The sequence below is a fragment of the Erinaceus europaeus genome, chromosome 13 (genome assembly GCF_950295315.1).
Source record: "Erinaceus europaeus chromosome 13, mEriEur2.1, whole genome shotgun sequence".
NCBI lineage: Eukaryota > Metazoa > Chordata > Mammalia > Eulipotyphla > Erinaceidae > Erinaceus > Erinaceus europaeus.
The window spans coordinates 32,189,410-32,204,339 of record NC_080174.1 but is presented as its reverse complement, the minus strand read 5'-3'; the positions used below and the strand labels follow the sequence as shown (position 1 = coordinate 32,204,339).

General features: G+C 40.2%; 1 protein-coding gene across 1 annotated transcript in view; it reads right to left on the bottom strand.

The window, feature by feature from the left end:
* Positions 1 to 14,930, bottom strand: part of MDN1 (midasin AAA ATPase 1) — a 151,166-nt gene that overhangs the window by 49,546 nt on the left and 86,690 nt on the right. The window contains exons 35-45 of the mRNA XM_060205395.1: positions 14,730 to 14,927; positions 12,613 to 12,821; positions 11,849 to 11,971; positions 10,197 to 10,394; positions 6,544 to 6,651; positions 5,911 to 6,099; positions 3,772 to 3,861; positions 3,407 to 3,670; positions 2,896 to 3,157; positions 2,409 to 2,568; positions 1,087 to 1,203 (exon numbers count right to left, since the gene is read on the bottom strand). Coding sequence (XP_060061378.1) covers positions 1,087 to 1,203; positions 2,409 to 2,568; positions 2,896 to 3,157; positions 3,407 to 3,670; positions 3,772 to 3,861; positions 5,911 to 6,099; positions 6,544 to 6,651; positions 10,197 to 10,394; positions 11,849 to 11,971; positions 12,613 to 12,821; positions 14,730 to 14,927 — 1,918 coding nt within the window. The remainder of the gene's footprint in view (positions 1 to 1,086; positions 1,204 to 2,408; positions 2,569 to 2,895; positions 3,158 to 3,406; positions 3,671 to 3,771; positions 3,862 to 5,910; positions 6,100 to 6,543; positions 6,652 to 10,196; positions 10,395 to 11,848; positions 11,972 to 12,612; positions 12,822 to 14,729; positions 14,928 to 14,930) is intronic.

The window sequence follows — 14,930 nt, the reverse complement described above, 5'->3', positions numbered from 1 at the left end:
TCTCCTAGTGACAGTACCAAAATGCACCAACACAAGCAAATTGGCTTCTTTAAAAAAAATTCCTTGAAACTAGGTATTATATGTGCAGTATACCTGTAGTGCTCTCTGGGAACTTAAAATTCCTATTTTCAAAAAGCAGGCACAGCTAAATTGAACAGCTAATTACTGGCTGACCCTTTCCACCTCAAACCTGTTTATTTTCCTTTTTAAACAGAGAATTTTCTTACTTACTTTTTAAAAGATTTATTTAGTTATTTATTAATGAGAAAGACAGGAGGAAAGAGAGAAAGAACCAGACATGACTATAGTATAAGTGCTGCCAGGGATTGAACTCAGGTCCTAATGCTTGAGAGTCCAGTGCTTTATCCACTGAGCCAACTCCTGGACCACAAATTTACTTTTTTATTAATGAGCAGGAGAGCCAGTACATCACATTGACACATGTGATGCCAGGGGTTGAAGTCAGGACCTCATGCTTGCAGGTTCATGCTTGCAGGTCAAGCCGCTGTACCACTTCCATGGCCACCTAAACATGCTTCATTGCCAGTTTTCAACCCCACTAACCCTACTACTCAACATCAAAACCTAAGGGTTATCCTTGGTTATTTCATACTCAGTCCATAAACCCCGCTCAACTTATCAACCCAGACTAATCTAACATTATTACTCTTATTATTAAAGATTTTATTTATTAGGAAGATAGGAGGAGAGAGAGAAAGAACCAGACATCACTCTGGTACATGTGCTGCCAGGGATTGAACTCAGGACCTCATGCTTCAGAGTCCAATGCTTTATCCACTGCACCACCTCCCGGGCCACCTAACATTATTTCTTAACTGAACTACAGTAATTTGAGACTTGGAACTAGTTTCCCTGGTTCCACGTTTCACCACAGACCCAAGAAGGACCTCACCTTAACTGTTCACTACTGTAACCCCACCGCTCAACAAATGTTTGTTATCTGAATCAAAGAGTGAAATGAACACGCTGATATTCATTCGGTATATTCATAGAATATTACCAAATGTCTGCTTCTGCTAGGGAGGATATCAGGTTATTTGGTAGAAAATTAAGGGGAGTAAATACCTGAAATTGGGATTTGGTGTTATGGTGGGAGTGGCTTCATCTATCATTCCTCTCTCACTAAGAGTGAGAACACCTCCAGGTTCAAGTAAAGCATTCAAACGATCCAGCACTGAAGGGCTGCAGAGAGAAAAAGGGAAAAAAATTGGGGGAGGGAATCAAACAGTAGAGAGGATGACACAGTGTGCTCATTCTACTTTCTTTGCACAGACCTCCTTCTGCTCCTGTAATCACTGCACCCTCAGAACTACCATCTCTTCCGAGATTAAAGTCCCCACCAAATCTTTTGAGAAACTCCCAAGGCACAAGCCTAGAGAAAATACATAAATTATTTACTGAATAAGTGAAATTAAGGTGTTAAGCGCCTTTAGAATTAAGTGATATACTCTGTTGCACATTTATTAACTATCTGCCTTGTGTCTTGAGATTTCATTTCAAAAACTGTCACAAGGATGATCTTAGCAAAAGGAAGATTTCTGAATAAGGCCTAACTGGGGAGTTGGGCGGCAGCACAGTGGATTAAGCGCATGTGGCACGAATCCCAAGGACAAGTGTAAGGATCCCCATTCCGCCCACGGCTCCCCACCTGCAGAAGGGTCCCTTCATAGGTGAAGAAGCAGGTCTGCAGGTGTCTATCTTTCATTCCCCCTGTCTTCCCTTCCTCTCTCCACTTCTATCTAGCAACAACAACATCAATAACAACAACAACAATAAAAACCAATAAGGGCAACAAAAGGGAAAATAAATAAATAAATAAATATTTTTTAAAGTATTAAAAAAAATGCCTAACTGAAAGGATGATGGTTGGAAAAGATTTGATAGCCTTCAGATCAGCTCAAAATTAGCACAAAGAACTAAAATTATGCAACTGTCTGATGACCTATTACCACAGTCCACTATAGGAAGAAGTGTACAAATTATGACTGTCATAAAGAACAGGATGCCAGGAACATAGCTTAGTGGTAGAGTAGATGGCTACCGTATCTAAGGAACTGGGTGTGTATGTACGTACACACACACGTACACACACACACACACGTACACACACACACACACGGTAGAGATAGAAAGCAATAGTGAACATAGAGAGGGATATACCTTCATGAAACCACTGCACACCCACCCCTGCAGGTAGAGACTTGAGAACTTGAACTTGGGTCTTGGTAACATGTGCTCTTTACCAAGTGCAGCACCACCACCACCTCCAAATCTTAAACAAAAGCAAGTGGAATAAAAGTATCCTACATTCCATCTGGTACTTTACTTTGATAGACATATGCCAAATTTCAAAATGGTCTACTTGTGCCTGGGCACATGGTTCTTACTTGCAGAAGTTAACATTGTCCATCAGAAGCCAATCTCCAGATTTTAGGGCACGAACCAACATGCTGTCAACCCATTCAAATGTGCCATGACTACGGCCAGAGGCTGACTGTGTAAGCTTCACCCCAAAGCTTCGGAATTCTTCCACGAGTTTACCAAACTCTGAAATGTAAAAATTATAGCACTAAGTTTCACATAAGAGCAAAAAAAATTGACTAAGTTATGCATGTACTATATTTACTCCCCCAATAAAGGAAAATAAATAAAATTTTTAATTGACTAAGTAATTGATTTTTTCTCTTTATTTTGTTTAGTACCACCAATTCTGAATATTTTACACAACATTTTCATTTTACTTTGTACGACAATGTTGTCCAAGTTCTGATTACAAATCATTAAATGAATAAACAATCTTGTGCAATGTATTTTTAAAATAGACTACCTCTAAACATAAACTCTATGGGCAATGCATCCTTCCCAAAAACATACCTGCTTTTGAGTATGAGTTGATTTTGTTATTGAGACGTTGCATAAGTAGTAATACAGCTTCTAGCTTATTGACAATCTCCATGGTGACACCTTTACCGCCTTCACCAAGACACATGGGCTTGTATGTCAGGAGGAAATGACTCCATGCTCGCAGTACTACTTCTGCATCATCAGCACTAACAAGTAGGCTGTCCCTTAACAGTGCCCTGACAGTGACCTGCACCTTCTCTAGTAGCTGCCTCCAAGGTCGGAGAAGATCAACCTGCAATTTTCAGGGCACATCAGCTCATCACAGTCATTGACCAGAATAAAAAATTCTGCTACCAGGCAGGAGTAGATAACATAATGGTTATGCAAAGAGACTCTCATGCCTGAGGCTCTGAAGTCCCAGGTTCAATCTCCCACACTACCTAAGCCAGAGCTGATCAGTGGTCTGGTTAAACAAACAAAAAAAAAAAATCTGCTGCCAATAGCTATACCAACATAGAAGACAATCACTGAGGTCAGTTACCTGCTCAAATCCACCCAAAAGCTCTGTAGTGTCCATTGCACTGTTCATAGCCATGATCTTTAATGTGTGGCCAGTAAGATGTGCCAGGAGCTGGACCAAACTGGTCTTGCCCACAGAAGCTGCACCCACAAGGATAACCATCCAGCTCATCTGTACACATTTCATTAGTGGCTCCAGGGACTGTAGTGACTGGTGCAGAAGCAACAGGGGGCGACGAGATGGCGGAGGAATGTAGCTGGCACGGGAAAGGATTGAATAGCCCACCTGAAAAAGACATACAGGAGAAATTGTGTAAGTGTACAGGGTAGTGGGAGCAGAAGAAGCTGTGTAAAGTTGTAAAAGAGGAAATGTCCTAGTCTCCTCACCTGGACATCATAGGGGGAAATGTGAAATAGTCGGGTTCCCAGGTATGGCTCAGAATTTGAACCAAACACATCTTTGAATACAGCAATGACCTATAGGAAAATGATACAACAAAATATGAATCACTTCACTGCAATCTGGGTTATACCTTCTAGAATGAATATTGCTAGAAAACACACAGTGGTTTAAGTCAAGAGATTTTATGACAGCAGTGCAATTCTCATAATGTGATGAGCCAGGGTGCCTCTTGTATAGGCAATGTCACTATTCCTGGTTCACTTTTTCATTCAGGTAGAGGTAGAGAGATGTTAGAGACACCACAGCATCAAACCTGGTCCCCAGTGATGCAGCATTCTTATGTGGTGAAGGGACTCAAACCAAGGTCATAAACACGCAAGTCAGGGATCTGGCACTCAGTGTACTATTCTTCTGGGGCCCAAATTTTCTTTTCTTAAATTATTTTTACTGGGAGTTTAATGGGTTTTTTTTTTTTTTTGAAAGGCTATTGACATATGTATAGGCTTCTTGTACATATTTTCATAATTCTCATCTCCCTGTAACAGGTATCTGTAGAATATTCTCACCCCAACATACGTCCTTTTCCAACATCATGCACCAGTACCCCAATGCCCACTCCACCCCTTCTTTACCCCCTTTTCCTAGAGTCCTTTGCTCTGGTACAATAAATTCCTCTGGGGTGTCAGGTGGCAGCGCAGCAGGTTATGCACAAGCGGCGCAAAGCGCAAGGACCAGCTTAAGGATCCCAGTTCGAGCCCCTTGCTCCCCACCTGCAAGGGAGTCGCTTCACAAGTGGTGAAGCAGGTCAGCAGGTGTCTATCTTTCTCTCCCCATCTTCTCCTCCTCCTCTCCATTTCTCTCTGTCCTATCCAACAACGACAACAACAATAACTACAACAATAAAAAATAACAAGGGCAACAAAAGGGAATAATTAAAAATTAAAATGAATGAATGAATGAATGAATGAATAAATAAATTCCTTTGGACTCATGATGTGCTTATCCATTCAAATTTTCCCTTAAGGGGGTGGGGGGAGACTTACAATGAATCAAAGAATAGCCAAAGAATTAGTCTGATACAATTTTCATGTTAAAAAAGGACCAACCAAAGGCAAACAAACATGAAAAAATGCTCCAAGTCATTGATGGTCAGAAAAATGCAAATAAAAATACCACTTCAGTCCTGTGAGAACGTCATACATCAGAAAAGGTAGCAGCAACAAATGCTGGAGAGGTTGAGGACAAAGGAACCCTCCTGCACTGCTGATGGGAATGTAAATTGGTCCAACCCCTGTGGAGAGCAGTCTGGAGAACTCTCAGGCTATAAGTGGACCTACCCTATGACTCTGCAATTCCTCTCCTGAGGATATATCCTAAGAAACCAAACATACCTATCCAAAAAGATTTGTGTATAGCTATGTTCATAGCAGCACAATTTATTTTTTATTTTTTTAAAATATCATGGAAATAGTTTCTTTATTTAATTTATTTTATTTTTGAGAGAAATGCAGAGAGAGAGAGACACACACAGAGAAACACCAGAGGCTCAGCTGGCCTATGGTGGTGTGGGGTATTGAACCTGGGACTTAAGAGCCTCAGACATGAGAGTCGGTTTGCATAACCATTGTGCTTGTCTCCCCCGCCCAGGAACACAACTTATAATAGTCAAAACATGGAAGCAACAACAGATGAGCGGCTGAGTAAGAGGTGTGTGTGTGTGTGTGTGTGTGTGTGTGTGTGTGTGTGTGTGTGTGTACTACTCAGCTATTAAAAATGGTGAATTCGCCTTCACCTCATCTTGGGTAGAGCTTGAAGGACTCATGTTAAGTGATACAAATCAAAAAGAGAAGGTTGAATATGGGATGATCCTACTCATAGACAGAAGTTAAAAAACAAGCTCATAAGGGAAAACACTAAGCAGAATCTGAACTGGAGTTGGTGTATCGCATCTCAGTAAAAGACTCTGGGGTGGGGGGAGGGTTAAGGTCTTGGACCTAGTGGAAGTGGAAACTACCGCATTTGCTGTCGAATGTAAAACATTAATTCCTCAATAAAGAAATTTAAAAAAATAAGTAATCAACTTTCAGAGGGAAAGAAACAATAAAAGCAAACATCATACCCACCTTTTCTTTATCTTCTCTGGTTCTCATTCTTTCACCATAAACCAAGAACACATGCTGACCAGGGTCATAACACCCAGGGGACTGGTCAACCAGCATCAACTGACACCAGCGGAAAAGATCCCGTAGATTGAATTCCCATGGTCCTCCTTTTTGCCCCCATTTCTTTTCAACAGTCACTTCATGATCAATCTAAAATGAAAATAATCTTATTGGGAAACATCCCATTGCTAGGCACTTGCAGGAAGTACAATTAGCATACTACCAAAGGCTGAGGGTATGGAAATACTATAATGGTTATGCAAAAAACTTTCAAGCTTGAGAATCTGAGGTTCCAGTTTCAGTCCACTGCACAACCATATGCCAGAGTTTTGCAATACTCTGATAAAATAACAATTAAAAATATCAAAAAAAAAAACCCCAAAAAACATGCATTTATTTGTATCCTTCTCCCAAATAAGATTTCTAAATACCAGATGGTCTGTGTGTTAGTATCAGTACACACAACAGTAGTAATAAAATAGCACTCAAATAAGTCGCTTGCCTTCTACCAAAAATTAAGATTCTAAGTAGCTTACTTTACTGGTAATTTGGTAGCACCCTATTTTGAACAGGAAAAATAATGCAAATACTCACCTGATTATTGAAAGCAACCATTTTCTTTACAATATTTTTGTCAATAGCTGGAAACAAAGTACCAGCAATAAACTCCATATCAATTACTGTTAGGGGATCCACAAAGACCTATAAAATCCAAACAGAATGTGAAGAAATGCCCATCATTTCTACTGAGCAACCATCAAAAATGATTAAACTATTGTAAAGTTTGTATTTAACATCAAGATAACAATACCTGAGTTACAAATACATGCAGACGCCTGTGTGTAGCTCAACCCCCCCATGTTATCCCTGGGGTTTCATTATCTAGGATGACCTTTTTCAGATACAGAGGCACAAGAAAGAAGGGAAGGAGAATGGGGGAGAAAGAGTGAGAGATAAGAGACCACAGCACTGAAGCTTCCTTCAATGTTGGGCAGCTTGGCCACAGAAATTTCTTTTTCTTTTCTTTAAAAAACATTTTTTTTAAATTGGGTAGAGACAGAAATTGAGAGGGAATGGGGAAATAAGAGAGGGACAGAGACAGAGAGACACCTGCAGACCTGCTCCACCATTTGTGACGCTTTCTGCCCAGAGATGAGGACAAGGGGCTTGAATCTGAGTCCTTGTACATTGTAACATGTGTACTCAACCAGTTACACCACCACCCGGCCCTAGAAATTTCTTTTCTTACATTTTAGAATACAAATTTGTATAAAAACGTTTGAAATAAAGAGCAACAAAGGTATGTGTGTGTGTGTGTGTATATATATGTATGTATGTATGTATATAATAATATATATAATATATATACATATATTAATTATTGGATAGACACAGAAATTGAGAGGGGAGAGGGAGCTAGAGAAGGAAACACAGAAACACCTGCAGCCTTGCTCAATCACTTGTAAAGCTTTCCCCCTATAGGTGGGGAACAGGAGCTTGAAACTGGGTCCCTGCATACTATAATGTGTGCATTTAACCAGGTGTTAAATGTTAAATGTTGGCCTCCAACAAAGGTAATTCTTTATAGCTCTAAGTTATTGGGGGGAAAAGGTGTACACACACTTTAAGCTTTTTGTTTATTTGTTTACAGTTTTTGTTTTACTTCCCGGTGTACACATTATACCATAAAAATGCTAGGAGTCGGGTGGTAGCGCAGTGGGATAAGCGCACGTGGTACAAAGTGCAAAGACGGGCATAAAGATCCCAGTTTGAGCCGCCGGCTCCCCACCAGCAGGGGAGTCGCTTCACAGGTGGTGAAACAGTTCTGCAGGTACCTATCTTTCTTCCCACCTCCCCATCTTCCCCTCCTCTCTCCATTTCTCTGTCCTATCTAACAGCAACATCAATAACAACAACAACAATAAATAACAACAAGGGCAACAAAAAGGAAAATAAACATAAATTTCGTTTTAAAAAAATGCTACAAAAGTTCTAGGTGGGGGGGGGCAGGCAGTAGCGCAGAAGGTTAAGCGCACATAGCGCGAATCAAATGGACTGGCGTAAGAATCCCAGTTTGAGGCCCCCAACTCCCCACCTGCAGGGGTGTCATTTCACAAGTAGTGAAGCAGGTCTGCAGGTGTCTATCTTTCTCCCCCGTCTTCCTGTCCTCTCCCGATTTCAATTTCTCTCTGCCCTATCCCACAATGGCAGCAATGGCAACAATAACAATAATAACAAGGGCAACCAAATGGCCTCCAGAAGCAGTAGATTAGTAGTGTAGGCACCAATCCCCAGAGATAACCCTAGAGGCAAAAAAAAAGTTCTAGATAGGTACTGACTTGTCAGAAAAGTCATGACACACTTTTGCATAGAAAAATTCATCATGACTTTTCTGATAACCCAAAATATGTGCGTTTACACTGCATTCTGTTGGTATGCATGAGACCCCTTCTGTTTCATTTGGTTTAAATCCCCCCTGCTTAACACTATTCTATTTACATAACCACTTCATTCTATTTATATAACCGCTGTTAACAAGTACCTCCCTCCAGGGCATTGGTTCAATCCCCACTGTTTCATGATATGTTTTTGCTCCACCCCCCCTCCTTGTCACACCCTGATCCTCTCCTTGTCACACTCTGATTGTCACCAGTCACTTTTCTCTCCACCCTCTCTATGTCACACCCTGTTTCCACCCTACTTGGCAAGTATATATAAAGACAGCATTGTGAATTTTAGAGTATTTTACCTTGAGTTTAGCTTAGCTCGTCTTAGATTGTGCTGCATCCTGCATGAATAAAGAGATACTGCCTACAGCTCAACTATGAGTCCCTGGTCGTCTGCTACCCGCCCGTGAAGCCAGCCCAGTGAAAACAACATAACCCAGCGAAAACGACAGCATTCAATATATTTTCAACGTCTGAGATATATCCAAATTAATGTTTTTAAATGTTTTCTTTCTTTTTTGGGTGTGGTTGTAAGGTGGGGTTGAAGAGTGGCACTAGGGAATGAATCCAGGGAATTTTGCATGTGATACCACCAGTCAGTGGCCTCGAAGGAGAAATTAGTGAGGGGAGGAGAGAAGGTGCACAGACACTGTAACTTCCTCCATCATCTGTGGAGCCATGCTCTGTCAGTTCATGGAGCTCCATGTAGTGCTGTAGCTGGTCCATGGACAAGGTAAGGTACATATTCTAGAATGAGCTAGCTCTGGGGTCTCTGCTCAGCAAATTCGAAGCACAGGAACATAAAGGAAATCTAAAAATGAGAACATTTTTGGGGCAAGGCAGTGTAGCACTCATTTGAATGCGTATGTTACAATGTGCAAGAACCAGTCCCCACCTGCAAAAGAAAAATTTGTCTAGGAGTGCTTTGGTGTTGGTATGTGTGTGCGGTTTTTTCTTCTTCTCTATTTCTACCGCTCCCATTTTGATTTCTGTATGTCTCTATCCAACAAATAAAATAAGATTGGGGTACTTTGAAAAAGTGGACACAAAGTAGTGAGCATATGCTTATATACATCCTGCTATAGAGAATAGATGCAATGAGAAAAGATACGAACCAAGTACTAATAATGACTGAGTCGGGCGGTAGCGCAGCGGTTATGCGCAGGTGGCGCAAAGCTCACAGACCGGTGTGAGGATCCTGGTTCGAGTCCCCGGCTCCCCACCTGCAGGGGAGTCGCTTCACAGGCCATGAAGCAGATCTGCAGGTGTCTGTCTTTCTCTCCCCCCTCTGTCTTCCCCTCCTCTCTCCATTTCTCTGTCCTATCCAACAACAACATCAACAACAATAACACCTCAACAACAAAAGAAAGGCAACAAAAGGTGACTAAATAAATAAATAAATATTTAAAAAAATAATAATGACTGACTTTACAATAGAGAGTACTGGAATCTTTCATGGTAGTTTTCTTTAAATACAATATTTTTACTATTCACCCAACTGTGATATTTCGATGTGACACAGTTACTTGAAAAGAATTGGCCTTATCACTGCATGCAGTAATAGATTCTAGAAGGGGATGGTGACCATATGCTCTCCAGTTAGTGACACAACAGGTCCTCCAGGATTCATTCAGGAGAGAAGTAACAATGGGAATGAGGTGCATTAATACTCATTATATAAAGAAGCAAACATCATTGATCTGACCCACTTTCATTCAGCTAACAACCATCCTAATCATTATGTGCCAGCAATCTCCACCCCCCTCTGAAAACCCATCTTGCCCTCAATGGAAATCTTACCTGGGTGAATCTGTTAAGGAAAGACCTGGGCAAGCCCTTCCTCCCACCTCCTTGTCTAAAAGGATTCTGACATCCAAAAATCTTTGTTTTTTCATGCTGTACTTGAAAACTCATTCCTAATTCAGGGATATAGATTTCTCCTCGGTGATCAAAACAAGCATTGAGTCCTTCCAATACTGATTGAGAAGCCAGGTTAAGCTATTTGAAAAAGAAAAGTTCATATTTAATATGTGATCCATGGGCGGGGCCAATAGCATAATGGCTATGCAAACAGACTCTCATGCCTGAGTCTCCAAGTCCCAGGTTCACGGCAAGACAGAGCAGCTCAGTGCTCTGGGAAGGAAAAAAAAAGTATGTGATCCATGTAATTTTAAAATAGTGTTATCTTTAGGAGGTTGAAGCTCTAACAATACTGGTAATGCTCTATTTCTTTAAATGTCCTATTTTATAAATTGACCAACTCAATTTCTGAAATTGAGACACATATCCTATTGCCTTTCCTTTCTCCCACTTTAAATTTGTGGATTGATGAGAGAACAAAAGGAAACCCTCCCTTTCTAACAGTTCCCCTAAAGTAAGCAGAAAAAACAACTCAACAGAACAGAACAAGAATTCCACAACACTTATTTCAGACCCAAAGGGGTCTGAATCTATTGAGGCCTTTATTGTTAAAAGGTCCATCTTTGACACTTTCTCCTCCCCACCCCCCATGCCTAAGCAGTGGCTTCTGGTGAGGACAGGCTTTGAACCTGAAGCTTTGTCTGCCTCAGAGACCACGGGCAGAGCTACTAACCCAGCTTAGCAGTCTGCTATCTTTGACACTTTTATCATTCCAACCCCCCACAACTAGTCTTTCCCTGAATTTACAGTACATAATCTAAACTAAGGTTACTTTAGTTTTTTTTTTCTGTGCATCATTTTTCCAAGCTTGTCACCCTCAGAGCATTTCTGTTTCTCATTATGTGCTATTCTTTTGCTAATTAATGTATTCAACATACACAGAAAGTACTGATCATTTTCTCATTTCTGCACTTTTTAACCACAGCACTATCAGCTCTGGCTTATAGTGGTTCCAGAGATTGAGCCTGGGACTTTGGAGTCTCAGTCATGAGTATCTTTATATAACCATTATGCTATCTGTCCCTACCCCCCCACCCCCAAGTTTCTTCCTACTTTAACTTTTCCTAATCTGCTGCATTTATAAAACAAGAGGTAGTTGAACATATTTGTATCAGATAAGTACACCAAATCAGCCAGAGACTAGAGAATAAACTAGACGAGGTAGTTTTTCTCAGGATGCTAGCGCACAAAAGTAGGAGTGTCTTGCATTTACAGAGACTTCTATGTGCTTTCTGAAGAGACATTTCCTTTTCTTAGAAGAACTTAGGAGACTGAGGAGGTGGCTTAGTAATAGCACTAACTGGGTTCAATTTCTAGGACTCCAAAAATGGCAGAACACAATCCTCTCATTCTCTTATAAAAAGATAATGATTAAATTAAAAATACTTTAAACCTGAGGATTATTTACATTGGAGAATTTCCCTCTATAAGCCAACAACATGAACATCTACTAGGAATGTTCTAGATCTATGGAAAGTCTGGCTGCTCTTCACACTGAGGTCCCATTCTTGGTAAATATACCGTTCTCTCACCTCATCCAGTACAACCCAATGGCCTGCCTTCAGAGCTGCCAGCAAGGGGCCATCACGCCAGGCAAACTCTCCTCCCTTGCCCCCTTCAACAGGTAGATCTGCTCCAAACAAGTCTGTGATATCCTTTGAGAAAGGGAAGAAATAAGGAATAAGCAACAATACACAGTAAATTAATTAGATTCCAATAGACTATCTAAAATGATAAACACCTGGACTATGAATTTTACATTGAAGCCAGAACTAGTCAGTCCCAACAGCCCACAGACATGGCCTAAGAAGATTCTCATAGCAATACTACAATTATCAATTGACTACAACTGTAACTCTTAAAACTTGAGCTGTATTTGGAAATTAATTGCTGAATTTAAAAACAAAACAAACAACAACAAACCAGTAATAGCACGGCCCTGATCTGAGACCCCATTCCAACACATTTTCATTCAACTTGCTGTCTCTGTGATGTACTTTCACAAGACTGTTTTAATAATTAATGTCTCTAGTAATTTTAAGGTTAAAAAAAGCATTATAATAAATACTGAAAAGAGAATTAGAATAAAGTATCCAGAAAGAATAATACTAACAATGTTAGCTATCAGTAACTCAAGAAGGTACATTTACTTGGAAGTTCATGCTGGTGTGGTGTAGTCTTTAAAAGCATGAAATATTTATGATATTGACAAAGGCCATTTCTGATCAGGAACCTCCACAGATAGCCATTACTCCATCCATCTAGTTCATACCAGGTATAGAATTACTATGCTTACCGTCTGTTCTGACAAGTTGATTCGAACAAGGGTGTTGCCTGAAGCCTTTGCTAGTGCACTTACTAAACTTGTCTTGCCCACACCGGGGGAGCCTTCCAGGAGGATGGGTTTGCTCAGTTTTGTGGCTCTTAAAAGTCTCTGGGCATTCATAGCTGTAGTGCCTGCACTGAGTGCGTAGTCGGCAATATTATTCCTATGCAACACAGGCCCTTAATCAGAGAAAGAAAGTCACATATAAGCTAGACATCACCAAACAGTAAGTACATGTCAACATGAAATTATAGATATCAAAGAGAAAATACAAATCTGTAAATTCACAATTCACACCTGGAGTTATGGCATGTGCTTGTATAAATTTCCTGAAACATAACCAAAATGGTTTCAATAGCAAAGAAAATAAAATCTTACTTATTTATTAGCATGAGAGGCAGACAGGAAAGAGAAAAATGGATCACCACTCTGGCACAAAGACTAGGCAGAACATAAAACCTCATGCTTTTAAAAATCCAGTGTTCTAGCCACAAAGCTGATTCTTCAGACACCGTATGTACAATTTTCTTTTAATCACCACCAGGGTTTTTACTGGGGCTCTAACCAGTATCCTTGTGCATAGTAATGTGTGTGTCCCCTAAACAATTTTATCCAACTTTTTTTTTTTTTTTTTGGCTGACCAAGACAATTCAATGTGCATCCTTGACTCATGACACAGCTGAAGTGCAGGACTTATAACTGGTCACCAGTATAGCAATGACAGAATACTATGATGGTGGTTCTGGAAAAGGATCTACATTATGATTCCCTTCAAGGAATGAAGAGAGTAATGCAGAAGAGGGAAAGGGACAATGGTCTATTCGACCAAGAACTTGAGTTAGTTTCACTTACCACCAATCTCCAAGTAACTGCCTCTGGACCTTTTCAAATAACAAACACTATTTAGGGAACTCACCAATTATAAATATGAGAAAGAAGAAATAGATTACCATGCTAGGTAAAAATAGCAATCTAAAAATCCTGAGCACATTAAAATATACTTCATGGGAGTCGGGTGGTAGTGCAACGGGTTAAATGCATGTGGCGTGAAGCACAAGGACTGGCATAAATATCCCGGTTTGAGCCCCCAACTCCCCACTGCAATGGAGTCTCTTCACTGGCAGTGAAGAAGGTCTGCAGGTGTCTATCTTTCTCTCCCCCCTGTCTTTCCCTCCTCTCTCAATTTCTCTCTGTCCTATCCAACAACAACGACTGCAATAACAACAACAAAAATAATTTAAAATAAACAACAACAAAAACGGCAACGATGAACAATAAGGGCAAAAAAGGGTGGGAAAATGGCCTCCAGAAGCAGTGGACTCATGGTTCAGGCACCGAGCCCCAGTGATAACCATTTAATCATTCACTCATTCATAGATTCACTCAATCAATGATATGTCATAAGCATCCAGAAAATGTCTGCATGCTTATGACATGTCAGATACCACGGACAGGAAAGATGCCATCAAGGGTTCACAAGCCGTCTTTGTGAATGGTTTGAATGTCAACATATGAACTGAGTTAGCACTATAGAAAAAGTTTTATTCAGCACCAAGTAGTTATATGCATTTTATAAGACAACTTATTATCAAATATATATATTTTTTTCTTTTTTCTTTATTTCCTTTTTGGTTGCCTTTGTTTTATTGTTATAGTTATTATTGATGTTGTTGTTGTTCTTGGATAGAACACAGAGAAATGGAGAGAGGAAGGGAAGACAGACAGGGGGAGAGAAAGACCTGCAGACCTGCTTCACCGCCTGTGAAGTGACTCCCCTGCAGGTGGGGAGCCGGGGGCTTGAAACGGGATCCTTATGCCAGTCCTTGCACTTAGGGCCACCTGTGTTTAACCGTGGTGCTACCACCCGACTCCCCAAATATATATTTACATAACCAGCTATATACTTTTTCTTACTGTTTACACAATTGCAGAAATAGCAAATAGATTCTAATTCAAGACAATCCAAAAGTAAGCAGAAACATAATGTGTATATAATTATTATTAAATGTTTATATAATTATAATTATTTCATTATAGCACCCTAATGAAATGGAAGAGATTAATAATGTATTTTAAATAATTCTTACCCCTTGGAATGAAAAATGGATGAATTCCCCAAAGGTTATCTATCCCAGTAAATTCTTTGGCCTTCAGTTTGTCATAAATCTTCAATTCATTTTTCTGACATTCTGTAAGTCTGACTGTCTTGGAGAGCTTCTTGGTTAGGAATTTCAGACATTCTTTTCGAGCCAAAAGTGCAGTACCAAACCCAGAGGAAGTTACCCCTA